Source organism: Capra hircus, chromosome 2 (genome assembly GCF_001704415.2).
Source record: "Capra hircus breed San Clemente chromosome 2, ASM170441v1, whole genome shotgun sequence".
Classification (NCBI taxonomy): domain Eukaryota; kingdom Metazoa; phylum Chordata; class Mammalia; order Artiodactyla; family Bovidae; genus Capra; species Capra hircus.
The window spans coordinates 3,481,212-3,508,104 of NC_030809.1; the positions used below are offsets into that span (position 1 = coordinate 3,481,212).

Here is a 26,893-nt window from a genome sequence, read left to right on the forward strand (position 1 = left end):
TTCGCTTTAATATTTATTAGAATTTATGCCTCGTGACCAGGGGCTTCTAAACGTGACCAGCAACCTTGGATACCCCTGGCTCGCCTGCCCCCACTCTCTCTCCATTGCTCTGGAGTCTTCCTGGCCATGACATCCGGTGGCAGCCGTGGGCGTGGATGTTCCCAGGCTCTGTCTCCTGAGAGGTGAGAATGGCACCGAGGTTTTCCTACCTTGAGGTTTTCAGAAGGCAGAACTCCAGCAAAATGAGAAAAGAGTCCAGGTGCACCTCTAGGGGCCTTGGCATGTGCCCAAGACCTTGGCTCCAGCTGGATCTGGGAGGTGGGTCTGGTACCCAAGTCTGCCCAGCATCCCGATCTTGGGGTGGGGATGAAGGGGGCGCTTAAGGCAGATGCCAGGGCCATCTCCCCTTTTGGAATCTTCCTGGGATGGGGGTACGGGACATCTCTCTACCTCGTCACTTTGTTTTATAGCTTCTTAGCACTTACTGTGGTTGGAACATATCGTTTATTTATATTTATGGTCTGTCTCCCTCAGTTGAAGGCCCAGATTCTGTCTTTTGCACTTTTGATCTCCAGCCCTCTGATGCCGAGTGACAAAGGAGCACCCTGGGCCTGACCAAGGACCCTGTGGCCTCGCTAGCACTGGAGTTTGTGCTTGCCGCAGTGGGGCCGGCTGGAGAGCTGCTTGAAGTTCTTCTCGTAGGTGGGCAGGTTCTCTTTGAAGCAGTAGGCAGACTGAGTGTCACACTCGCAGGCCCGCAGCCCACAGAGGCAGCTGACGCCAGGACCAAGGGAACATTCACCTGCAGGGAGACAGAGGGTCACCGGGGGGCTTCCAGCCACCCCCAGGGTGTGGTTCTAAGGTTGGGGAGAACTGGGAGCTCGCGGCAAGGGGTCAAGGGTTGAAAATTGAAAGGAAAAAGGAACTGGGAGTCCTTCTCCTTCATCTCAAGCCCTTCCACCATCACAGCTGGACAGGCCCTGAAGAGACACCTGGAAAGAAACAGGAGAAAGGGCAGGTGTGGGCTGCACGTGGGTGGGGGGAGCACTGAGTTAGTGCCCCCAAGCAGCTCCCAGGGCAAGGACACAGAGCCCACCTTCCCAGAACTCAGCTCCTATTTCCAGCAGCCTACCTGGCATCTCACGTGGAAATCAGTAGCATCTCCAGTATAAGATGCCCCAAAGGAAGCCCTTGAAGTAAGTGCCCCTGCCCTACCCACTGATCTGGCCCTCCACCCATACTCTCAGCTTAAGAAGTGGTACCACCTCCAACCCAAGCCAGAAAGCTAGCAGCCAACCTTGGTTCCTGCCTTCCTTTCACTTCCACGTTCCATCCACCCAAAGTTCCATGGATGTCTCTGCGTTAAAATATTTCATGCTCTGCCCTCTTCTCCCCATCTTCTTGGCCATGACCCCAGTCCCTGCCATCACGAGCTCTCCCGCCCTAATGGAAGGAAGTAAACAAGGACTGTCTCGGAATGGACGAGGTTCACTCTCTTGCTGAAAGCCCTGCTGTGGTTTCTATTTGAACCAAGACTTCCCAAGTCCTTGCCATGAGCTTGCCATAATGGGGCCGCTGCCCACCTCTCCACCCCCACAGCCCTGCACTCTCACCTTCCCTCTGCTCCAGGAACGCTGGCCTCTCTGGGTCACGTGCTCTGGTTGGTCTTGTCCCAGGCCTTTGCAATTACACTTGCTAGTTTCTTTGTCTGAAACACTTCTCTCCAAGATCTTCGAGTGGCTGGAGGCATCCCACCTCTGGGTCTTGGTCAGATTTCCTCTCTTCAGAGAGGCTCCCCCGGACCACTCCAGCTAAACCTCTCCAGCCACTCTCCCTCGCATCCCCGTCTGTTTGATACCCCGTACTCTTCACATCTCTCACTCCTCTTGTTACTTGTTTGTGTCTGTCTCTCCTTGACAAAGTGTAAGCTATGTGAGACTGAGGCTTTTTCTGTCTCGTCCCTCCCAGTGTCCCCAGGATGCAGAACAAATGCTGGCATAGAGTACGTGCTCAACTAACAATCCTTCAGTGAATGAAGGAAGTGTTAATGGGCCTTTGGGATGGAGTGTCTGCACTGTGGCCAAATGACCACTAGGTGGGGATCTTTTATTTAGTAGTCAGAGATATCTGAGCTGTGGTGCTGTGTGTGTGTGTGTGTGTGTGTGTGTGTGTGTGTGTGTGCGTGTGTGTGTGTGTGTGTGTGTGTGGCATTCAGTTCAGTCGCTCAATGATGTCTGACTTTGTGTGAACCCATGGACAGCAGCATGCCAGGCTTCCCTGTCCATCACCAACCCCCAGAGCTTACTCAAACTCACGTCCATCGTGTAGGTGATTCCATCTCATCCTCCGTCGTCCCCTTCTCCTCTCACCTTCAATCTTTCCCAGCATCACGGTCTTTTCAAATGAGTCCAAGTTCATCAGGTGGCCAAAGGACTGGAGTTTCAGCTTCAGCATCAGTCCTTCCAATGAACACCCAGGACTGATTTCCTTTAGGATGGACTGGTTGGATCTTCTTGCAGTCCAAGGGATTCTCAAGAGCCTTCTCCAACACCCCAGTTCAAAGCATCAATTCTTTGGCGCTCAGTTTTCCTTATAGTCCAACTCTCACATCCATACATGACTACGATTCCCAATCTCTTTGGCACCAGAGACCAGTTTTATGGAAGACAATTTTTCCACGGACTGGGGGTGGGGGAGGAAGGGATGGTTTCAGGATGATTCGAGGACATCACACTTGTTGCGCACTTTATTTCCATTCCTATTACATCAGCTCCACCTCAGATCATCAGGCATTATTAGATCCTGGAGGTGGAGGACCCCTGGCATGGGGGATATCTAAGGCAGCCTCCTTCTAGATAACTCCATTCTTTTTTGACGGCTTGGGGTGAGGAAGTGAGGCAGCCAGATCTCCTGATGTGTTGGCCTTGGGCAAGTTAGTTTCAGTATCATTTATAAGATGGTGATAAAAACAGTAGCGTCAAAAATAAACAATGCCATCTACTTCAGGCATCGTGAGGATTTTCATTGTTCTTACAGACGGAGAGGTCTGGATTCGCCCGGAACACAGAGGCCTCTACTGACGCTGTCATTATGACGATGCCGCACATGTTGGAAGAGGAAGGCCCCTCTGAAGCTGGGCCAGTGCTGGCTATAGTCTGTTTGCTTTCCTTCTCCCTCTCTGAAGTCCACGATTCCTGCAGGCAGCTGTCCTCCCCCAGCTCGACGGAGCCTGGGCTTCTCAAGACATGCCGACACCCAGCCCACGCCTCGGTAGCTCTCCACTCACCCTCAGAAAATGCACCAGGGATGGTTCCTGCCGTTCTTGCTGCTCCTGGTGCCTGGATCACCTTTGCCCTCGCACATGTGTGACAATTCTACAACACCCACAGGGCCCCAACTCCCCTGGGTCTCCCCGAGAGCCCCCATCCCCTCCATGTCCAGGTCTCCCACCTCTGCTGCGCCCAGCTGCCCCCTGGATTCCCTCCCCAGGCAGCCACCGGGTAGGGGCCCCTGGGTCGTGTGGCTGCTGCACGCAGTGGGGCTACTTGGGCACAGGGCTCCAGCCCATCCAACCTTGCTTTCCTCCCAAAGGGCCTAGTGCCTCGAGGTGCCAATCACCCGGGTGCTGCCTCTCTGGAAACCAGAAGGGAGTCACGTTTCCCACGCGTTCCTCTTTCTCCCCCTTCTCTCTCTCTGTTTCTCTCTTGGTCTCCTTTTCTTTCCCGTCTCTTCTTTCTTCCGTCTCCTTTCAACAAGCCTCCCTCTTCCTTTCTCACCACGTCCCTTTCTTGCTTTGTCTTCTGGTCCTTTCCAAAGCACGAAGCGTAAATTTTCTCCTGACGATCAGCTCTATGTCTAATGACTGACTGACACAGAGCAGCGGTCTATCGCTGTGGGCATCCCACAGCCGTAGTAGAGTCAGGCCTGTCACTGGCTAGAGAGGCAGCCCTGGGCCAAGAAATGCCATGCAAATCATCTTTCAACAACAGGCCCAAATCCAGACCCTGCTCCTTCCGTTTGTTGATGGAGAAACCGAGACATTAAGAACGGAACTGATAATGCTTTCTCATTTCCATGAAACAGACTGAAATACTTCCACCCGGGCTTCTCGGCGGCGCTAGTGGTAAAGAACCCGTGTGCCAGTGCAGGAGACATCAGAGGCGTGGGTTCCATCCCTGAGTTGGGAAGATGTCCTGGTGGGGGGCATGGGGGGCACCCCAGTATTCTTGCCTGGAGAATCCCATGGACAGAGGAGCCCGGGCGGCTACAGCCATGGGTTGCAAAGAGTCGGACACGGCTGAAGCAACCTAGCACGCACGCGAGCACACACTTCCACCCACGAGACGGGAAGGTCTGCGCTCCTGCGTGGGCTAACCTAGGCTGCCTGCCAGGCCGCTCCCTGTCTGCACCTCTGCCCTGGTCTCTAACCTCTCTCCTTGGGTGCTCCTGTTTTAAAGCTCAGGGCTCTAAATACCGCCTGAGCACTGCCCACTCCTCACTTCTCCCCGCAGAGACTCCCCAGTTCCCCCTGCAGCCCTTTGAGCTCCAGACACCAATACGCGTGTGTTCACGTGACCGCACCCCCTCCCCCTGCCCCTGAGAGTCCAATGTGCATCTCAAACCCAGCACGGCTCATCCAGGCTCTTGCTGTGACCACAGTCTGTGCGCCTCTATGCGCACAAGCTCGTAGACACACGGTTACTCACCGATGCTCAGACCCACGATGTCAGAGTCAGCCTCCCTCGCCTCCAAGCCTCACACCGACCCCGACAGCAGGTTCTGTCAGTTCACCTCCCAAGCATGCCCAGCATCTGACACTCTGCCCCAGCTCCCGAGCCACACGACGGCCACTTCTCCCCAGTGTGACGGAAACAGCCCACCAGCGGCTGCCCCTCTCTCTTCCCTTGCTCCCCAGCTTCTCTGGGCAGGGGCCAGAGTCTTCTTTCTAAAGGAAAATGTGAGCTGATCACCGTCTGCTTGAAGGCTCCCCCCTGCAGCTAAAGGAGCAGGGGAGCCCCTCTCCCCATGGCCGGGCCTTACCAGACTCGTTTCCCGTGGGACAGGCACCCCCTACCCTCCTCCGGCTAGATGCCACCCCCTGAGAGGCCTTCCTCCACACCTGAAGGAGCCATCCACCCCCCACTGCCGCCCTCATTCCGTAGTGAGTGGCCTTATTTTAGAGGTGTAACAGCACTTGTCGCTACCCGAGTGTATCTTTCTTTCTGAATATTTCATGGACTATCTCCCTGCCTGCACACAAGCTCCTTCCAGTCATGGAGTTTGTCTCTTTCTTGCAGATCTTCAGCGCCAAACATGCGGTAAGGGCTCCATCACTGTACCCTGCCGCCTCACTGGCTGGACTCAGACACGGCCTGCAGGGCGGTAAACAGAGCCCCCATCCCAAGAAATGGGGAGTCAGGCTCTGGGTCCAGATCTGTCGCTTGCAAGCTCTGGCATCTCACTGAAGTTGTTGCTCTCTGAATCTCTTCCCTAGGCTTTCAAATGAGGGTACAGGTTCATGTACAGACTATTTCATGAATGTCTTTACTCATTCGATCATCAAACAGATACTGAGTTTCTAACACATGCCTGGCCTTCGTCCAGGGAGCAGGGGGACAGGTCTGAACGAGTGGACTCCACAACTGCACATGAGACTGAGCACCCACCCCCTCCCTGGGGCTCCCCAGGGGGCTCAGAGGTAAAGAATCTACCTGCAACGCAGAAGACATGGGTTTGATCCCTGAGTCTAGAAGATCCCCTGGAGGAGGAAATGGCAACTCCAGTATTCTTGCCTGGGAAATTCAAGGGACAGAGGAGCCTGGGGGCGGCTACAGTCCATGGGGTCGCAAAAGAGTCAGACGCGACTGAGCATGCATGCACCCCACCCCCACCCCCAACAACTGCTCCCCAGTCTCCTGGGGCTCAGACTCCAGTTGAGGGGAGAGTTGATCCATAAGTAAACAAATAACTGAGCAAGATGAGATGATGGCAGGTTGAGCCAGATTCTAGGAAAGGAAAAGGGTGATGCGTCAGTGAGTGGAGGTGGTGTTGTGAGCAGTAAACTCAACAAAGGAGAAAGATCTTTGCAAATACAAACTCCAGTGGTTACCTGGTTCGCCCTCCGCCTTGGGCAGAGGGCAGAGTCACAGGCTCAGAGATGGAGGTGACAGAGGGGCCTCGGGCTGGAACTCTGGCTCTGGAACCACGGCCGGGCCCCTCCCTGCCCAACAGATGTGGGCACACATGGGTGGAGGTGGGGGGCATCACCACTTAAAATCCCTCGCGAATTCCAAGTGCTTACGCAAGCCCACTCAACAGAGCACTAACGACCTTCCCGGTCGCCTGAGGGCAGCCGTCACCACTCGGCAAGTTGGCCCCAGGGCTTGGGTTCCAGGCCTTTCTCTGCACTGCTCTCCCACTGACATTTTGAGACATGGACAGACCAGGCTGTTTTTCTCCTTTCCCTTCCCTGCTCACACCAACCACATCCAGGAGCAGCCGCTGGTTGCTAAGCAACCTGGAACTAGGCCTGGGTGCCAGATTTCAGAACTGGGAGGCTTGGGAGGTGATTAACCCTTGCAGGGCAGTTCTTTGAACTGCAGTGTAACTGGGAATCGTGGTGGGGGTGGGAGGGAGAGCTTTCATCCTATAAGGGGTTAATGATATTAGTTCAGGGGGAGACCAATGCAGAGGAGATGCTTCCAAGAAAACTCTCAACGGTAATAAAGAAAATCCCAGTGCTCTCCTACGAAGTAAAGGGGAAAAGGAAACTAGGGTTAAAAAAATCAGAAGAAATCTCAGCTTCTAAAAGGGAAGGTGTTAATTACGCACCCGCTCTGGGTCAGACCTCTGAGTTGGGGAGTGGTCAGTCTCTTGTGACCCCATGGACTGTAGCCTGCCAGGCTCCTCTGCCCATAGAATTTTCCAGGCAGGAATCCTGGAGCAGGTTGCCATTCCCTTCTCCAGGGGATCTTCCCCAGGAAGGGGAAGGCTCTTGTATCTCCTGACCTGGCAGGTGGGTGACTTCCCATCGGCGCCATCTGGGAGGTCCCTGTGTTGGGTTACTTCAGTCAGTTCTTTAGTGACCTTGGTGACGTCACTCAGTCGTGTCTGACTCTTTGCGACCCCATGGACTGTACCTGCCAGGCTCCTATATCCATGGAATTTTCCAGGCAAGATTACTGGAGTGGGTTGCCGTTGCCTTCTCCAGTGACCTTAGAGACCTTAGGAAGTACTGATTAATAATTTACAGAGGAGGAGACTAAGGCCCAGGGTGGTCGTGCAATTAATCCAGCTGGAAAAGGGGAAGCTGGGATTCAGGCCCAGCTCTGCCTGACTCCAAACTATTTGCTGTCTCTGGGCCTTGCAGCGAGGTGCACGGAACTGGAACAGGAAGATCTGGGGCACTGCAGAGGTCAAGCTCCTTCAGCTTTCCTTTGCCCCCTGGGCCGGAGCAGAACATTCTGAGAGGCGTGCTTTGGACAACAAGACTTGCATCTGTGTGAGCCCCCCAGGCCAGCCCTTCCAGCAGTCTCATGGCAGCATTGGACAACAAGGCTTGCATCTGTGTGAGCCCCCAGGCCAGCCCTCCCAGCAGCCTCATGGCAGCATTGGACAACAAGGCTTGCATCTGTGTGAGCCCCCCAGGCCAGCCCTTCCAGCAGCCTCATGGCAGCATTGGACAACAAGGCTTGCATCTGTGTGAGCCCCCAGGCCAGCCCTCCCAGCAGTCTCGTGCCAGCAGGGAGGGCGGCGAGAGGCAGGAGCACCAGCTGGGGTCGGACGACCTGGTCTGAGTCCCAGCGGTTCTTTCCCCGGCTGTGTGGCCTTGGCCATCTCACTTCACCTGTCTGAGCCTCAGGGTCTTCCTCGATAACGGGGAGGACAGTGCCCACCTCAGAGGCTTCCTGTGGATTCAAAGAGCTGAGTGCCAAGCCTCCTTCAGCTGCTGATGGACTGCAGCTATGGTGAGTGCACCTGCTTGATGGACGCAGAAACTCAGGCCCAGAAGACTCCACCCAGCAGTGTGTTCCCAAGCACCAGTCTCAAGACACATGAGACTGAGTTTTCCTGGAGCCTGGGTCAGCCCTTCCCGGCCTCTGGGCCTCAGGCTCCCCATCACCGCAGCGAGGGGTTGGTTGGGCTGGCCTCCAAGAGCACTGGCAGCAGGGCCCCGGGCTGCCTCACTCTGTACCCCTGGCCCTGGCACAGCACCGGCCCTGCATGGGCACCCCGTGGGTACTCAGTTAATACTAGGCAAGGGAATGGATATGCTTGGGGTTCACTCGGGGTCTCAGCACACCAGCAACAGACCCAGGATTAGGAGCCAGGTCGTCCAGCTTCCAGCCCTGTTCCTGGAAATAGGGACTTGGCAAGCTGAAGCTCCAATACTCTGGCCACCTGATGCAAAGAGCCAACTCACTGGAAAAGACGCTGATGCTGGGCAAGATTGCAGATGGGAGGAGAAGGGGACGACATAGGATGAGATGGTTGGATGGCATCACTGGCTCGATGGACATGAATTTGACTAAACTCTGGGAGATGATGAAGGACAGGGAGGCCTGGCGTGCTGCAGTCCATGGGGTCGCAAAGAGTCGGACAAGACTGAGCGCCTGAACAAAGGTGGGGGTGGGAACAACAGGGGATCAGCCTGGTACTCACTGGGTAGGTCAGCTGCAGAAGGGGTTGCTAGTGCCCTGGTGAGGATGGGTAAATGTCCCTCCTCGCTGACTCTCTTAGACAGGTGCTGGACTCCGGGATCCCTGGCCAAGCTTCAAGCGCAATTGGCCACTGCTGCTTGGCAGGGGCCAGCATCTGTGGAAAGCACAGCCCAGGCCACAAACATTCCAGTCCAGCTCCGAGACCCTGCCTTCACCCCCCACCACCCCCCAGCGTGATGTGCCAAGCAGGCAACACTTCTCGTGCCACCTGCTGGGGCTCCAGCCTCGGCTCCCGGGTCACCTTCCTCCATCTCCCGGGGCCCCTGGATGTGGCTCCGGTCCCCACGGTGGAAGGTGAGGAGGGTTGCTAAAGAAGCTGCTCCGGGTGCAGAGGACCCAGGCCCACAGGAGCAGAGGGCTTGGTCTGGGGCATGGGACCACAGTGCAGGAAGGGCCTTTGTACCTACTGAAAACCTGCTTCCCTCTTCAGAGCTCTGTTCCCCTCCCTCCTCAGTCCCTGTGATTTACGTGGGAAAGAGCTCTTAGAGAGTATCTTCTCTGTAAGGGATGCCTTTTCAACACCCTAAGGTGACACCTGACATGACAGAGGTCAAGGTCAAGGTGAAAAGAGAAGAAACCACGTGAAGGCAAGACCACCAGCCAGACGGAGAGGAGTCAGGGCAGCTTTTCTGTGTGCCCCTTTCCCACCAAGCAACAGACGGGCTCGCCCCCTTTCCCACCCCCTCCGCCCCCAACATGTGGGGTCAGGAGGGACAAGAAACTCGTTGCCACCACTTGGGGAACCAAGCCATCTCTGAGATCCTCCTCCTCTGGTCCCCCCTCACCCCCCATGCCCCAGACGGTGATCCCGCCCCCGTAGGGGCCTCACAGTGGAGACACTTTGCTTTAGGCTGGAGGGTGGTCAGGAAGGCTTCTTGGGCTCACATGGGAAAAACGGCGTCCCTTCCCCCTTGACAATCAGCCGGAAGAAGGGAGAGCGGAACAGCAGACTCCGCTGAGGCTGGGCCTCCCACTCGCTTCCGGCTTCCCGGTAGCAGAACCGGGCCGACCCCGCCAGCCTGACTCCGTGCGTCTGGAGCCTGAGCTCTGGGTGAGGGGCACTGGGACATGAAGGCAAGGGAGGTGGTGTCCCCGCCTCGGGAGGGGACAGGTGATCTCCAAGACACATTTACAGCTCTGAGTAAACACGCAAGGGAGGACAGTGGTTCCCACGACTCCACAGGGCCGAGCAGAAGGTGAGTCACACACTCGAAGGGACGTTCAGACCACCTGCCCTGCCGAACTGAACGGCATGTGAGACCAGCCTGTGGCCTGCTGCCTGCAAGTGAGCTTGCACTTTAGATCCAGCCTGCCCTACCCACCCCCAGCCGCCCCGGATCGAGCTCTGAGAAATTGGAGCTCCTCCCCGCGTGCTGGACACTCAGCGCTGGCCCACACTGTCCTTTGTCCTCTTCCCTGAACGGCCTCGAGGCCAGGTGGGCTCCCTACCCTGCCCCCCCATTCACGGCACCTACCCCAGAGCTTGGCACGCAACCCTCTTCACAAATATTTGTTCAACTGAAAGACAGCCGAGCCGCTTTGTTAACACACAACAGACATTGGGAAGAAGCTTCTCAATAGCAACAGCTGCCAAGCGCAGCCGCAAGATTCAGTGTAATCTTCAGTCAACAACTACTTATCGAGCCCAGGAGGGACCCTGGGTGGGTGGCGGGGACTGTGGGTTGAAACCCGCACTCCAGGGGAGGGAGCTGGGGGCACAGCTGTGAGCAGGGACGAGGTGGGGGGACCAGGAGGACCAGGGCTGCGCTCTCAGGAAGCACAGATGCTCAGAATTGCCACTCTCCATCCCAAAGCACTTGGGGGGAAAAAAAAGCTCCTTTTCCCAAAGTTCTCTGGGTCTACGAGGCTGAACTTTAAGAAAGGCCCAGGTTCAAGGACATTCTGTGCAGAGAGGACTACTCACAGACCACGGTCCCGTTGACCACACGGAACTGGTAGCCATTCAACACGGGCTGGCAGCCAAGGTGCTTCGCCCTCTCGTAGCAGCAGTCATGGGCCAGGCAGCACCTGCGGGCCAGACGGAGGGAGACGAGGGCTTTCCTGAGGACGGCTCTGGGAGAAGGCGGGAAAGGACTCACCTGCCTCCTTCCCGGATGACAATATGCGGAAGGCAGGGAGGTGACTTCCTGGCGGTGTTAAAAATCAGAGAAAGAACCCTTCTCTACCTACTGCTGGCTCATGAGCTCCTCATAGTGACCCTAGGGGTGCATTCCTTGTTCCCATTCTGTGTGGGAGGAAATAAGGTTCAGAGGTGAATTTCCCCAAAATCTAGGCTCCCGTGACGTATTCATTCATTTAATGACTCGCCGTTGTTGTTCAGTCACTACGTCGCGTCTGACTCTTTGCGACCCTGCGGACCGCAGCATGCCAGGCTTCCCTGTCCATCACCAACTCCTGGAGTTTGCCCAAGTTCATGACCATCGAGTCAGTGATGCCGTCCACCCACCTCACGCTCTGCCGCTCTCTTCTCCTTTCGCCTTCAGTTAATAACTGAGCGCCAACTACGTGCCCGGCCCTGGGAGAGGCTCTTAGCAGACAGAGGTCAGCAGGTCAGATGTCGTCCTTCGGTCTCTGCTCTCTTGAGGCTGAGAGCCGGGGCAGCGGCAATGGGGTAGATGGAGCGGGGGCAACACTGGAGGAGAGAAAACAGCGGGGGATGGCCCCCGCCCGCCTCCCCAGCCAAGTCAGAGCGGCAGGAATGCAGAGACGGCGACTGGCCGATCCGCTGGGCTGGACGCTCAGTCTTCCGCCGTCACCATCTGCATCCACACGTGGGCTCCTGGTTGTCATCTTTGGCTAACAGTGTTGGAATGCTCATCAGCCTTAGGACTTGGAAGGGGACGCACAGAGCATTAAAGGGCCTGGACGTTGAAACAAGGAAACTCGGGTGCAAATCCTGACTCCGCCGCTCAAGGGGCTGAAGGTCTCCCGGCTCTGCGGCTTTGTTCAGTGGGCTCCTCACCACTGTCCCCTGTGAAATGGAGATGGTGGCCTGGCCTCGACCATGCGCTAGGAGGAGTCAGCCGGGCCCTGGGCGCAGACCGCCAGTCCCAGGGCTCAGCGCATGCTGGGCATTTCGTCAGTGTCGGGCTTCCTCCGGGGCTCTGGGGTCTTCCTGGCTGGAACAGTCTGTGGTCTCATGAGCCCAGCCCAGAGGACTCAAGTTCCAGGGGTGATATTCAGGCCCTTCCGTGGGGCTATATTCATCCACACTGCGGTAAGCGTGGCCAGGAACATTTTGCTTCTTATTTCTTCAAATAAAAAGATGCACAGACCGTTCTGTTTCCTACTTCCCTGTTCCCTCCCCAGATAACACCAACCTCCACCTTTTCTGGGAACTCACACCCCCCTTCTCCGTCCTGAGAAGTAGGCCTGGCAGACGGGTCTGTGCCACGTGTCCTCACCCAGATGGACAACTTCTCCAAACTGGGCCATTCAGATTCTCTCTCCTTCCTGCAGAATGGACTCAGGATGGGCGACAGCAGGTCAGTCCTGCTGCGCTGCTAATCCTAAAACGTGAGGGCCCAAGAAAAGACGGCATTTGCCATGAGGACTGAGAGCTCTGGGTTGCCCACATGTTTCTAGAGCTCTGGGCAGGGCTGACCATATGATCTGCAAAGCCTGGTGCAACATGAAAACGAGAGGGCCCCTTATTCAAACACCGTCCAGCATCTCAAGATGGTGGCAGCAGAGCAGAGAACCTCCTGCAGGCCCCAGACTGCAGGAAGCTGGCCCCAGCCCCGGCTTCCCAAGACCTCCCTCCCAGTCCCATTCAGTTTTGTTCTTCTGCTCAGGCTCACCTGAATTGGTTTGTTCCTTGCAATTTGCAAGTCCGAACATCCTCTCTCTCTTTAAGAAAGGATTTCGATGCGAATCAAATGACAGAAAGCCTCAGAGCCTCTGCACCCACCTGTCAGTGTTATCCACGGGGGTCCCCTTGCCCCCAAGCCCGCAGTAGCAGCCATATCCATAATATGAGAAGAAGGCACTCCGCCCTGTGATGTGCTTGACCATCCTTTGAAACTGCCAGAAGCTGCTGTGCATGGGGGCCATCACTGCCAAGAAGCAAAAATGGAAGAAGGGAAGACGTGATGAGAAAGATTGCTTTCACATCCCCTAGCCGGAGTCCCCTAAACTGGACACCAGCCCCTTTAATGGGGACGAGAGAGGATCAGTCGGCCGCATCACACAGCTAGTTTCTTGCTAACCCAGGAGGAGAACCCAGTTTCCAGGACGTTTGGGACAATGCTGCCAACTACAGTCTTCTCCCCACAGTAAAAGACCACCATCCCGTGCAGAAACACCCTCAGGTCTGATGTTAATCATTAACAAGAAAGGTTCAAAGCCAGAAATGCCAGTCCCTGCAAAAATCGCCACGGCTTTTACAATCTCACAGGAGAAACAGAATACTTAAGAGGCAGAAAAAGCTGTCCTCAATTCATTTTTTCAACAGCAAATACAGGCGGCACAGTGGTAAAGAATCCCCCTGCCAGCACCGGAGATGCAAGATTCCGTCCCGGTAGAGAAGGTCCCCTGGAGGAGGGAATGGCAACCCACTGCAGTGTTCTTGCCTGGAAGATTCCACGGGCACAAGAGCCTGGCGGCCCACAGTCCATGGGGTCACAAAGAGTCGGACATGAATGAGCACGCGCGCGCACACACACACACACACACACACACACACACACAAGAACTTAGCAATTTTTACTTCTACAAAATGCTCAGGAAAGTGAGGAGTGTGTGTATATATATATATATATATATATATATATATATATATATGGAAAGAGAGAGAGGAATGTTTGCTGCAGCATTATTTGTGATATCAAAAAACTGGAGACTACCCACATGCCTACTGACAGGGAGATAATAACTAAATGACGTCTTGAAAACATACTACTTTTAATAGCAGTATCACTAGGCAGTGGGACTGAGGAAGTAGGTGGAGAAAAAAACAGGCAACATTTATCTTAAATACTTTTATGCTGCCTGATTATATATATCTTTTACAACAAGCCTATATTATTTTCTATTGAAATGTTGGCAACATATGTATTCAAAGGCCTGAGTGTATGTCAATCTCTCAGTCATGTCTGACTCTTTGGGACCCCATGGACTGTAGCCCACCAGTCCATGGGATTCTTTAGGTAAGAATACTGGACTGGGTTGCCACTTCCTCCTCCAGGGGATCTTCCTGACCCAGCGGTCAAACCCATGTCTCCTATCCCAGGGGATTTTCCGGACTCAGGGGTCAAATCTTCGCCTCTTTCGTTTCCTCTTTCGTTTCCAGGTGGATTCTTTACCACTGCCCCACCTGGGAAGCCCAGACAGGCCTAAAAGGATGTATATCAAACTCTGAAGACTGTTTACATCGAAATGGATAAGGGTCTGTGAAAGATGAGAAGGGATTTTATCTTGTTACTCCACACTAACGTATTTCACATTGTAATTACAAATGAATCTTAGTTTTACAATAAAAATAACAACATGAAGAAGAAAACCCAAAATGGGAGGTTCAGGGAGATTTTCCCAGGAGCCCTCCCACCTCTTTCTGTGACTTTGGATGCCTTGTGATCCCACACACTGCGGCGAGGGCCCAAGCCTAGGGGCAGGCTCTGCTGCCGGAGCAGCACCTGGAGAGAGGGTAGGACCATGCTGAGACTCTGCTCCTGGGGTGCACGGAGCGGGGGGCGGGGGCGGGGGGCAGCAGTGGTCCTTCCTGCACACAGATCCCCTGCCTCTAGCATCATGATCTTGAAAACTGCCTTCCACCACTGACTAAGTGAACCAGGACCCCATTTTTGACATTTTGATTTGGGAACCCAAAAGCGATTGTTTCACAGCTGGAACGGATAGAAAAATGGATTTGGGTAAATCTCCACTCATCTAATCAAAGCAACACGCCAGAGAGTTTTCCAGCAAACCCAACACTGTTTCCCAGTAAGTTCTCTTTCACTTTGCAGAGATCTGTAATCTGATCTCCTGGAAGCAATGACTTGTAATTACCCATTATTCCATAGGTCACCATAAGAATGCCTTTCTGAGGAGAATTAATCATTCCTAAACTAGCTAGATGAGATGGCTGGATGGCATCCCTGACTCGATGGACGTGAGTCTGAGTGAACTCCGGGAGTTGGTGATGGACAGGGAGGCCTGGCGTGCTGCAATTCATGCGGTCGCAAAGAGTCGGACATGACTGAGCCACTGAACTGAACTGAAACTAGCTAGATATATATCCACGCTTTTGTTGTGGAATCCATACGGCTTTAAATGAAGGCAACTTAAGATGCAGAAAACAAACTAGGGTTACCAGGGAGGCCGGAGGAGAGGGATAAATTGGGAGACTGGGGCTGACGCAGACACGCCACTGCATATAAAACACATGCCTAAAAAGAGCTTACTCTAGCACAGGGGACTCCACTCCACACTCGGCAACGGCCTGGGTGGGAAGGAATCTGCAAGAGCAGGGACATGTGTACATGCGGTATGACACGTGTACATGCATGCATAGTCACATGCTATGCAGGGAAACCAACACAGCACCGTAAATCAACTATACGCCAATAAAAGTTAATTTAAACATAAGTAAACAAGGGCAACCAGCACCCAAAGACTCCTGAAAGGTATGTGTGTGGTACAGCAGTGGCCGGATGCCCTCTTTCTTAGCAAAAGGTTAGCAACCTTTGATTTGCTAAATGTTCTGTGAGATCCCAGCACTGGGCTGAGTGCTTTGTGCAGAAGCCGCAGAAGGAGGACTTCGGTGGGGGCCCACTTCACTCCGGATTCCCCTTTGAGCGACGCTTGATTCCCCTCACCTGACGCCACCTGAGGAGGGGTCGCCCCAGACACAGACACAGACAGGGGGTAACACCTTGGAGCTCGCCCCGCTGTAACTACTTACAGCAGGAAGCAAAGACCACGATAACCCCGAAGACCTTCATTCCCGAGGAGCTCAGGCGGCCCAAGGCGCCACAACCACACCGTCCTCTGTTTCCGAGGGCTCTGCCCGCTGAAGTCCTATTTGGGGAGAAAATGACCAAAATGAGGGACGCCACGTGGTACTGAAACCCACAACTACAGCGCAGGTCTTCAAAAGCCCTCAGTGGGGGGCTCCAAGCAAAGAGACCTTTTTAAACCTAATCACCTCTGAATATGATTCCCCCTCAGGTATTTAGACCTAAATATAAAGATAAGAATGGTTCAATTGTTTGAAAAGTCCAAGTTTTCTTTTTTTTTATTTCTTTCTCTGGTAACACTAAGCCTTCACCCTTGTTTAGTTTTCTTTTGAAGAGTCAGTATTTCCTGTGGTGCCAAGTTGACAGGCAATGCTATACGGCTTGTGATGGAAATCCAGTGTGGGAAAGTCTGGCCCAGTGTGGGAAAGTCTGGCCCCATTTACATGGCAGTCCCCCTGGGTTTTCCTTCCTTGATGACCAAGTAACTTATCCATAAACTTAGCCCCTCTGAATCCCAGTTTCCTCTCCTAAAGAGACTAAAATTGCCTATCAATCATTTCAAACATTTATTAAGAAATTAGTTGGAATCTTAAAAAAATTATACAAATGAACTTATTTGCAAAACAGAAATAGACTCATATTCATAGGAAACAAACTAAAGACTACCAAAGAGGGAAGTGGGGGGTGGATGGACAAATCAGGAGTTTGGGATTAAGAGGCACACACTATTGTAAATAAAATAGCTAACCAACAAGGCCCTACCACACGCCACAGGGAACTCTACTCAGCACTCTAACGACCTACCTGGGGGAAGAATCTGAAAAAGAACAGATAGATGCCTAACTAGACGGGGCTTCCCTGGCGGCTCAGACGGTAAAGCGTCTGCCTGCAGTGCAGGAGACCCAGGTTCAATCCCTGGGTCGGGAAGATGCCCTGCACAAGGGAATGGCTACCCACTCCAGGATTCTTGCCTGGAGAATCCCATGGACAGAGGAGCCTGGGGTTGCTACAGTCCATGGGGTCACACAGAGTCGGACACGACTGAGCGACTAACACATACCCAGGTCATTCTGCCGTCACCTGAAACTAACACAGCATTGTAAATGAATTATACCTCAATAAAAAAAAGAAAAAACACTTCGCAGATCACTTATCACACCTATTTATTTCCAATAAGGTAAATTCTTTGTACAGAAGAAATAAAAAGAAACTAGTAGATGCCAGGTGCTATTTTCCTTAAGGGCTTCAGATGTGTTACATTATTTAATCCTCGCAATAACCTGAGAAACTCTATTATCAGTTTCGAGATGCAGAAACTGAGGCCCAGTGAGTTTGGACAACTTCCTCCTGCTCACAAAGCCCCCTACTGCATAGACTTGTGCAGATCAACTAAATAAAGCAAGTAAAACAGATTGGCACTGTAAAATGCTGTACCAGGTGACCACACCCTTCTTGTTACTATTAGCAACGGTGCATGCGTACCTGCTCAGTCATGCATGACTCAGCAACCCCATGGACTGTAGCCTGCCAATCTCCTCTGTCCACGGGATTTTCCTGGTTAGAATACCGGAGTGGGTTGCCATCCCCACTCCCAGGGGGGTCTCCCAGACCTAGGGGTCGAACCTGCATCTCATGCATTGGCAGGCAGATTCTTCACCTCTGAGCCACCTGGGAAGGTCATTAGCAATGGTAATGGTAGCCATAACCAGCACATGTCTCCAAGGATGACAGAGCAGGATGTGGGCTCAGGGTCCCATGTCCTCACATGGAGTCCTGCGGCAAAGTTTCCCAAGAAAATTTCAAAACCAAGTGTCCTGCTCGAGCATCCTGGGAGAATTTGCTACTTTTGCCCTCACTGGCAAGATTCTGGTAGATGATGAGAGGCTGGGCCCTGACCGGGCCTGGTCCCAGCCAGCCTTCATTTCAGACGCTGCAAGGGATGTTTTTAAATTAGGTTCCATCTTACAGGCTGACTTCCTTTGTTTCCTTTGAGTATGAAAAAAAAATAACTGTGTGATGGTTTAGCCCATGATGAAGGGACTCATATTTTTCAAAAGAGCGAGTGATGACACTTTGGTGAGAAGAAGAAAGGGACCTGGGTGCATTTCTGGCGATGAGATAGTACAGGCTCTTAATAAGCATCAACTATTCCCTGGTGGCTCAGCGGTAAAGAATCCGCCTGCAATGTAGGAGGCCTGGTTTTGATCTCTGGGTCAGGAAGATCCCCTGGAGGAGGAAATGGCAACCCACTCCAGTATCCTCGCCTGGAGAATCCCATGGACAGAGGAGCCTGGAGGGCTATAGTCCATGGGGTCTCAGAGTCGGACACGACTGAAGCAACTTAGCACACACATGCCTTCTTCTAAGGAGACAAGATTGTGGCCCCAGGAGGGCCTCCAAGCTGGTTGGAAACCAAATAGGTAAGTACACTTACAGACCATATCTGGATCAAAAGCACCCCATGGGAAGAGAGTCTGCTTGGCTCTCCACTCCATTGCTTCCTGAATGCTTGGCACAGTCTCTGGCAGGCGCCTCTTTAGGGATGGGATATCAGCTGCTCTGACACTCTCACTCACTCACTGGGATCTGCCCCTGTCTGCTCCAAGGTTGTGACCCTACTCGGCCATGATGGAAGGAGTAGCCCCTGGAGGTGATGATTTAAAGGACCAAGTACCCAGGACGTTGAGAAAAGGGAATTCTTGGGCACTGCTGACGGGAACGTAAATTGGTGTAGCCAAACAGTGTGGAGGTTTCTCAAAATGTTAAAAATAGAACTACCATCAGTTCAGTTCAGTTCAGTCGTGTCTCAATCTCAACCAATCTCAATCGAGTCTCAGTCATGTCTGACTCTTTTTGACCCCACGGACTGCAACACGCCAAGCTTCCCTGTCTATCACCGACTCCCGGAGTTTATTCAAACTCATGTCCATTGAGTTGGTGATGCCATCCAACCATCTCATCCTCTTTCGTCCCCTTCTCCTCCCGCCTTCAACCTTTCCCATCATTGGGGTCTTTTCCAATGAGTCAGTTCTTCGCATCAGGTGGCCAAAGTATTGGAGTTACAGCTTCAGCATCAGTCCTTCCAATGAATATTCAGGACTGATTTCCTTTAGGATGGACTGATTGGATCTCCTTGCCTCACTACCATACGATCCAACTACTCCACTTCTGGGTAGTTATCCAAAGAAAACAGAAACACTAATCTGAAAAGACATATGACCTTTATCTCCACTGCAGCATTATTTACAATAGCCAAGATATGAAGCAACCTAAGCATTCCTTAACATGTATATATAATGAAATATTGTTCAGTTGCTACGTCATGTCCAACTCTTTGCAACCCTATGCACTGAGGCCCTCCAGGCTCCTCTGTCCATAGGGTTTTCCAAGCGAGAGTACTGGAGTGGGTTGCCATTTCCTTCTCCAGAATGAAACACTACCCAGCCATAAAAAACTAAATTGTTTGCCATTTGCAACAACATGGATGGGCCTAGAGGATATTAGGCCAAGTGAAATGTCATACAGAGAAAGACAAGTGCCATATGATTCCAGCTGTATGTGGTATCTGAAACACAAAACAAATGAACAACTAGAACAGAAACAGTCATAGATACAGAGAACAGACAGGTGGTTTCCACAGGGAAGGGAGGTGGGGTTGGGCCAAGGAGCTGAGGGCATTGAGAGGCATGGACTTCCAGTTATCAAATGGCAGGGGGATGTAACACACAGCATAAGGACTATAGTTAATAACGCTGTGATAATTTCGTGTGGTGACAGATGGTTAACAGACTTTATCACGGTCACCATTGCACAGCGTGTTTCATCAGCCACGACGGTGGGCTACTGAAATTAACATGATACTGTATGTCAACTATACTTCAATAAAAAAATAAATAAAGGGCAGCCCCCTTGTCTCCTCCCGGACATCTCTGAAAGGCCAGCCCAGGCCCTGAGCGCCCTGGGGGACCACTTGTGGCCTCAGCAGCTGTCTCCAGGTGTCAGCTTCTCCCGCTCCCCAACTCTGCGGCGTCCACTTTTGCACAGGTGTTCTCTCCCGGGAGCCTCCCGGGGCTGCACCCCTCCGCCTGAGCCTGGGTCCAGGGAGGCCAGTCTACGAGAGTGATGTGTGTGCCCTCTAGTGGCTGAGTAAATAAATGCCTTCGAGCTCAGAGAAGGGAGCCCTGGACTCAACTCCGAAAGGAAGGAGGCATTTAGGGGGGCCTTGAATGACCTCGTCTGTTTTCTGCATCTGTTTACTCCTCACTGCAACCCTTTCAGGACCTATCACTTCTTCACTTGACAGTTGAGAAGCCAACTCAGAGGGGAGACATGGCCTGAAAGAGACCCACGCGGCTTACCAAGTTGCGGGGTGCGGGGTGCGGGGGGTGGGGCAGGACAAGGCTACGTCCCAACTCCAAATCCAGGGCTCCTTCCACCTCGCTGGGCGCCCACTGCCTAGACCTCTTGCCCGTGAGGCCCTTTGAAGGCTACAGAGCTTTCCCACAGACACTGACCTCCACAGCTACAACTTAGGCAAGACGGACGTGGTCCTCTCCCTTTGACTAATTGTTTACGGGGGATTTGAACCAAAGCCAAGAGCACAGGATCAGAGGCGTAGAGACTTGATGACGGGGGAGACAGAGGGAGCCATGGGCAGGCGGGTCCCTAAGAGCGACTCTCTCCAACCCATCAATTCATCTTCCGTGGACAGTGATAAAACATTGCTCGGTTTTTCCTCCCCATGGAGAACAGAAGGAGGAAGGAGCCTGCAAGGTCCGTAAGGGTCACCATTATGCTGTTCACCTGGAGTCCAGCTAGCCCTGTGCCTGGCACCAGCTAGTACTAAAAAAGATGGCTAAGTGTGGATCACGTTTACTTTCTACGTGGCACAATTCTGAGCACTTCACATCTATTTACACATTAAGTCCTCATATCTAGTCCTCAGCTAGATAAGTACTGCCATTATCTTTGTTTTTCTGATAAAGAAAACTAGACGTGGAGAGATGTGCAGTAATCAATATTTGAGGATCGAATGAATGAACGGTCCGAGTCCTGCCATGCTTCATGTCTCATAAATAAAAGCAAAGCTGCAACCATGGAGGGCCAGAATGGGGCTAAGCCTGGGCAGATGGTCCACCGCAGTGTATGGGCGATGGGACAGAGACTGGCAGAGGTTAGGTTGTTGCCCTGCACACTGGCAGAGCCAGGGCTTAATCCAAGGGCGTCTCAGTCTGCTATCTTTTGTTTGCCACATCATGAGGCTTATGGGCTCTTAGTTCCCCAGCCAGGGATCGACCCCACGGCCCCCGCATCTGATCATCAGGGAAGTCCCCAGGTGTGTCTGACTCCAAACTCAGCACCCCGAACCCCCTTAGCAGTTGTCTTGCTGACCCGCGGGTCACTGAGCCAAGCCCTCTAACTATCCAAAACACGGCTGAGAAAACAAAACTGAAGACAGCCCTGAGCATCCAAGCACATGGCACAAGGCTCTTACGGTCGACAAAATTCTGGCAGGAGAATCAGCCTCTTTTTCTCAGACCCAGAAGTAGGACGGGCATGACAAAAGGAGCGGCCGCTCTTAGCAGGAGGCAGGGGAGACGAAGGAATGATTAAAAGGATAACTGACCGAGCCCATGAACCTAGGGCTGTGAGCGCGGGGCAGATGGCTGAAGTCACGTCAACAGTGTTTCACCTGGGGTGTAGTTAATGCCTTCCAAGCCCCGGGAAAACGTTGCATTGTGCAGAGTCGGCCACTTCTTGGCAGAGCCGCTGAAGCTCCCCCGAGCCTCAGCGTCTTCATCTGTGGGGCGGAGACAATAAGTTGGCCCCCCACGGACTGCCGGCAAGACTCAGCAAGCTCCCGATGGTGAAAGCACTTGGTCAACAGTAGCCAAGGTGAGTTACCATGTCTGGTATGCTTTGCTGGAGAACACTGGGAAGTAGGCGATACATTTTTGGATATTTTCCAACCATATGGCAGAAATAATATTTTTAAAAAACACCAGCTACAGTACTTCAAGGGGCAAATTTCATTCTCTAGAAACTTCTCTTGCAGTGCCCTCAGGAAGCTGATTCATCAGGAGGCACGACTAACTGTGCCAGTCTCTTGGCCTGTTTACCAAACGACCCGGCCAGCTGACCTTCTGCTTCAAGGCTGTGACCTCAGTAGACATGTCGAATGAGACTGAGGATAGACAGACTGGGCCACGGGGGCACAGACGCCAAAATCCACAAGTCTCTAATTGAAAAACAAACAGAGGAAAAGGCCAATTGGTCTCTGGGGACAAGCTGCTAAGAAACTGAAGCTCCTGACTTCAGCCCAGCCCTGGGAGAGGTTATTTCCACTTCAAGCCACATACCCTCAGGGGGGATACCAATGGGCAGCGTGCAGGATCTCTCATAGAAAAGTCAGCTGTGCAATCAACATCACCACTGCCCTTACCCTAATTCTCATTTGCTATGCACCCACCACAAAGCAGGGGACACAGACACAGGCAACTTCCTGCCCACAGGGAGCTCATAACCGCCTGAAGGGGAGGTGCCCTGTGAACCGAGAACAACAGCGCAATGGACTTAACCCTCACCGAGCATTTACTACCGGCCACACACTGTGCTAAGACCTGTACACGCATTATCTCATCTCAGCCTCACAACAATCCAATTCTTATCATCTCACTCTAAGATGTGAAACTGAGGTCCACAGAAATTAAAGCATTTACCCAAGGTGGCCAGCTAGCAAGTGGTGGAGCTGGAATTCAGACTCAAGCCTTGACCCCAGAGGTCACACCTGCCACCTCTCTTCCAGCACAAGAGGTGGGTACAAGGCGAGTTCCAGGTGGGACGCCAGGAGTGAGAAGAGGCTGCAGGGTACACAGTGGGCTTTGGAATCAGCCAGACTGGGGTTCTAACACTTCTCTGCCAATCATTAGCTTGGGTGGGGCGGGGGGGGGGGGTCCGGCGCTGAGGCTCAATTGTTTTTTGCAACTACATTGGTAAGGAGGAGAGTGATGAAGATCAGAAGAGCTGACCTAGTAAAGTCCACAGTGCCATCTCTGGCAGGTTCCACTGGACTGAAAGGGATTAGAGAAAGCACAGGACTGTGTGGGGGGCAGGTATGGTCACGAAAGGCTTCAAGAAAGTGGTGATTTTTAAGAAGAGTCTCAAAGGATCAGTGAATTTGGATTAACTTCAAGGAAGGGACCAAGGTCCGGGCAGGCAGGCATGAAGACTCTGAAGATGAAAAAGCTGAGGGTGCATTTGGGGAACAAGCTGGCTGGAGCCCAGGAAGAGGGCTGGGGAGCAGAGAGACCCCGGGCTGGAAAGGAGGTGAGTCCACAGGCACCCCACAGGGCAGTGATCCATGGCCCTGTTTACTGAGAATCCACCTTGTATGTGTGCCAGAGACCCGGAATTACAGGGTTCATCCTTTAAAGGCATCCTCTTCAAAGAAGGAGGCGAGACAAAGGCACAGAGTCAGCCTTCTCTTTAAAAAGCAGGCAGACACAGCAACTGGCTGGCCGGCCTCCTCTGCTTCCCTTCCCTGCAGCCTCCCCCGCCCCCCCCCACCCCACCCCCCGAGCTGTGCATTCCACAGCCCCTTGGAGCAAAAGGCACAGGCCGCTAAAGATGAAACAGACCCCAGGCATAAGCACCATTTCCCTGTGTGCCCACATGGGGATACATCCACACCCACAAACACACTCACTCACACACACAAACGGGGTGAGAAGCCAATTTGATTTTCCAAAGGATTGCATAATCCTTAGGTGATATTAAAATAGCTGATGAAGAATCCACTTTCATCTTTTTTGGGGTGGGCGTTGAAGGGCTGAAGAGCCTGGCTTAGATATTTTCTGACAGAATCATTTACAAGAAACAAGCCAGCAGCACAGAGCTGCAGAACCATCAGCTCCAAAAACCTCCACCTTCTGCACCCTTGTGGGTCCTCAGGTGCCTCCTTGGGTGTGCAGGGCAGGTGAGGGGGTGACCCGCGCAGGAAGCCTGCCCAGCCTAGGCCCCTCTCCAGCTGCTCCCGCAGAACAGGTGCTTCTTTTCTGAGATGGGAAGAGACAGCTCTGGTGAAACAACCCCCTTCCTCAGGCCCCCGGAGAACCTCCCGTCCCTGCCAGTCACTTGTCTCATAATCACGATCGGCCCGCGCTGCTCTTCCAGCCTTGGCTCAGACTGTGCCGAGAAGGATCTGCTTTGTAACTCCTTATGGCTATGTGACTTGTCTTCTCAGCCAAGTGTGAACACCTTGCCAGAGGGTCAGGGCCGTGCTCCATTAGAGTCCTGGGTCCACGTATCTGAGCTAGCCACAGTAGCAAATGTATTGCCATCAGGCTACACAGTGAATCTGAACTCCTTCTTCTGATGATATACGGCTCTTGAATGTCTCCTAACACGATCTTCTAGCAATCTGTGTGAAAGTGTTAGTTGCTCAGTTGTATCCGACTCCTTGTGATCCTGTGGCTTGTAACCCACCAGGTTTCTCTGTCCATGGAATTCCCCAGGCAAGAATACTGGGGTGGGTTGCCAAGCCCTCCTCCAGGGGATCTTCCCAACTCTGGGATCGAACCCGGGTCACCTGCATTGCGAACAGATTCTTTACTGTCTGAGCCACCAAGTCCTCGGATGATACAGTCGCTAGTCACTCCTTTGGAATTTCAAGAGCCTAGAACAGGGCCTGGCAGACTAGAGTCCAGGGAGGATTCCTTCTGAGGCTCCCTTAGTGCTATCTTGGAAGAATACGTTCATCTATTAAGTTGGGATTTGAAGAATAGGTGGGCACGAGGCAAAGGAAGGGGATGAAGGGTTGCGGAGAGTGGAGAAGAACGTTCCAGGCAGAGGAGACAGCAGGAGCGAAGGTCTGGAGTGTGGGGAGGCTGCGGATGGGTGGGGCCCCGTGGACAGGGTGCAGGCTTCAGGGCAGCCCTGGAGCAGCCGTTGGTCTTAGAATCAGAGGATGGGTCCCCTCTCACTGGAACCGGAGGGAGAGAGAAAAGCAAGGAGACAGAAGTAGGCGAGTCTGCGGCTCTGAGGGCAGAGAGCTGAGGAAGCTTCCGTCTGACGGCTTCTATTTTCTCTCTGAAGAGGGAGAAAGGTTATCTTCTGAGCAGGAGGAGGAACAGGGAGAGGTGAGAGACTCCAGGAGAGAGGACAAGGTTTGAAACAGCCAGTGAGAAGAACGGAGTCAGAGCTGAGCTGGAAGGATTTCTGTGGTAAGGCTGAGGGTCCGGGTGAGGTTGGAGGCCGCACATGTCCGTGACATCACCCCCCGTCCGGATTTCTTCAGGACCTTGGTGTGGGTGGACTGGCTGGGATTTCATCCGGTGGGAGCGATGGAAAGACCGCAGCACAGGGCGCGGGCTCTGGCGAGGGAACAGCTGAGGCAATGGAGCTTGGATTCGACAGGGTAGGGAAGACGCAGGTTGAAGGGGAGAAAGCAGAAAAGGCGATGAACCGGCCTCTGTAAGGTGTTGGAAGACAAGCATGGTCGAAGTGGCTGGAGTTAACCAAAGCAGAAGGAGCGGTCAGGAGGGTCAGCCGGCTGCAGATGTAGTTACAGGAGGGTTTTGGATGTGGCCTGGGAGTGGCAGGCTGATAGGGAAAGGAGGTCAAGAGGCAGCTGTTGGCAGGCTGCGCTGAGATAAGGCGCATACATTAGGCGGACAAGCGGCACCAGACCCAAACAGAGGGCCTTACAACAGCGGCTGGGATTCGCGGGTTCCCAAGAATCAGCCAGTTCAGCAGCTTCATCTGAAAACCCGGGACACTGAGGAGGGTCCGGGCCTAAGCCACTGCTCACAAAAAGGGTTTGAGGCAGGCAGGAGGCCGCTCCCAGCCCTAGGCCAGGGCTCCCCTCGCCTGGTGCCCTCTCCCCGCAGGAGATGAGCAGCCAGGCAAGCGACGAGTGAAGAGAGGAGGCAGGGGAGGCCAGGCACGGGTCCCAGCCCCTAGTCTCCCAGGGACAACCCCCTCACCGCCACCGCGCCCAACCCCTCCCCACCCGCTCTGGCTGTTCCGGTCAGACCGGAAGCACGTGGCCGCCCACCCGCGTGGTTGCCCCGGAGACCCGGGCTGTTTACCCGCGGGCTGGGCCCTGCCACCGACAGCAGATGGAGCCGCGCGGGGAGGTGAGCGCGGCCGGCTGGGCCGCTGGGCGGGCCCCAGGGTCTGTCCTCTGCCTCCCCGGGGGCCTGGAGGGGCCAGACTCGAGCCCCGCAGGGCTCGTCGGTTCCCCCACCCCGGGGAAGGCCTCCCCAGAGCAGAGCCCAAGGGTGAACCCCGGGAGACAGGCTGGGGTTCCAGGAGAGAAGGGGCTACTCCCCAGGGGCAAAGCCAGCCCAGCTGGCCAGAGCTCACCGTTGCCGGAATGGGACGGTTCCCGGGCTCTGCTGAAGCCGAGGGGCCTTGGAAACCGTTGGGCCATGTCCTCCTGGCTGGGCAGTACAGACCGGACGCAGACTGAGAGGGACAGGCGAACGTCCTGTGACTCTGGCAGAGGCCGGAACCAGCTCTGAGCCTCCCCCAGACCAGTGCTCTTTCACCCAAGTCAATTGGCACTTTCTAGAGGCTCTTTCTTGCCCCTCCTCCCACATTGCTCCTGCTGCCCAAGCTTGCTTCCTTCTGGAGCTGCCTGTATTTGGAAAAGAATTGAGCTCTTCCCCTCCACCAACCCCTGATCACCGCTCCTCACTGCTGTTGGAATCATCCCCAATTCCTTTTCCAAATCTTTGATCACTTGGTGGCCTTGTGGTCCAGTTTCTCCACGCCCCCCTTTTGAACTTGGCTCTCTGTGCAGGACAGTGTATTCTAATCATTAGTCCCCGGCAGAACTGGGAATGGTACCAAAGAGTTCTCATTTTCAGGCCAGCTGTCCTCTCCTGCTTCTTCTGAGTGTTTTCATCCTGAAAGCCTCACAAGGAGGGGTGGGGGTTGGCAAGGGAGAGTATTAACTGATAAACATTTTTAGAAGACCAATTCAAAACAAATGTATGTATCCTTGGTATATACCAGCAGATGGTATGTGGGTGCTATTATTTTCTTGCATTTATCGTAGGCTTAGATTTGGGTTGTGAGTGATATAGGGTGGTTTGACCCACTGTGGGGAGGTCAGAGCCTTTGGAAAGCAGGAATATGACTTTAGCTTCTCCAGTCAAAATTCTCCTTCTTTCCAGCTGATTTGGTAATTAA

General features: G+C 53.5%; 2 protein-coding genes across 3 annotated transcripts in view; one reads left to right on the forward strand and one right to left on the reverse strand.

Moving 5' to 3' along the window:
• PLA2G2C (phospholipase A2 group IIC) lies at positions 1 to 26,449 on the reverse strand. Of its 2 annotated transcripts, XM_005676905.3 has the most exons (5): positions 26,063 to 26,449; positions 15,643 to 15,758; positions 12,652 to 12,796; positions 10,645 to 10,748; positions 1 to 802 (listed from the first exon to the last, which is right to left on the reverse strand). In XM_005676905.3, the coding sequence occupies exons 1-5, from the start codon at positions 26,296 to 26,298 to the stop codon at positions 636 to 638; spliced, it is 768 nt and encodes a 255-aa protein (XP_005676962.2). In that variant the 5' UTR covers positions 26,299 to 26,449; the 3' UTR covers positions 1 to 635. The 2 variants fall into 2 exon arrangements, with proteins under 2 accessions (XP_005676962.2, XP_005676963.1); XM_005676906.3 differs by lacking the exon at positions 15,643 to 15,758 and having other exon boundaries at positions 26,063 to 26,220.
• UBXN10 (UBX domain protein 10) overlaps positions 25,768 to 26,893 on the forward strand; it is a 5,980-nt gene continuing 4,854 nt past the window's right edge. Inside the window, exon 1 of the mRNA XM_018054989.1 lies at positions 25,768 to 25,833. The gene's annotated coding sequence lies outside the window, so the exon portion shown is untranslated. The remainder of the gene's footprint in view (positions 25,834 to 26,893) is intronic.

Excerpts from the sequence above, each read along its gene's own strand:
- PLA2G2C (XM_005676905.3), bottom strand. The coding sequence starts at position 26,298 with ATGTGGGAGGAGGGGCAAGAAAGAGCCTCTAGAAAGTGCCAATTGACT. Across the intron at positions 12,797-15,642 it reads CGTGGTCTTTGCTTCCTGCT|TGATGGCCCCCATGCACAGC; the intron begins GTAAGTAGTTAC and ends GCTTCTTGGCAG. Across the intron at positions 10,749-12,651 it reads CCCGTGGATAACACTGACAG|GTGCTGCCTGGCCCATGACT; the intron begins GTGGGTGCAGAG and ends TCTGGCCCGCAG.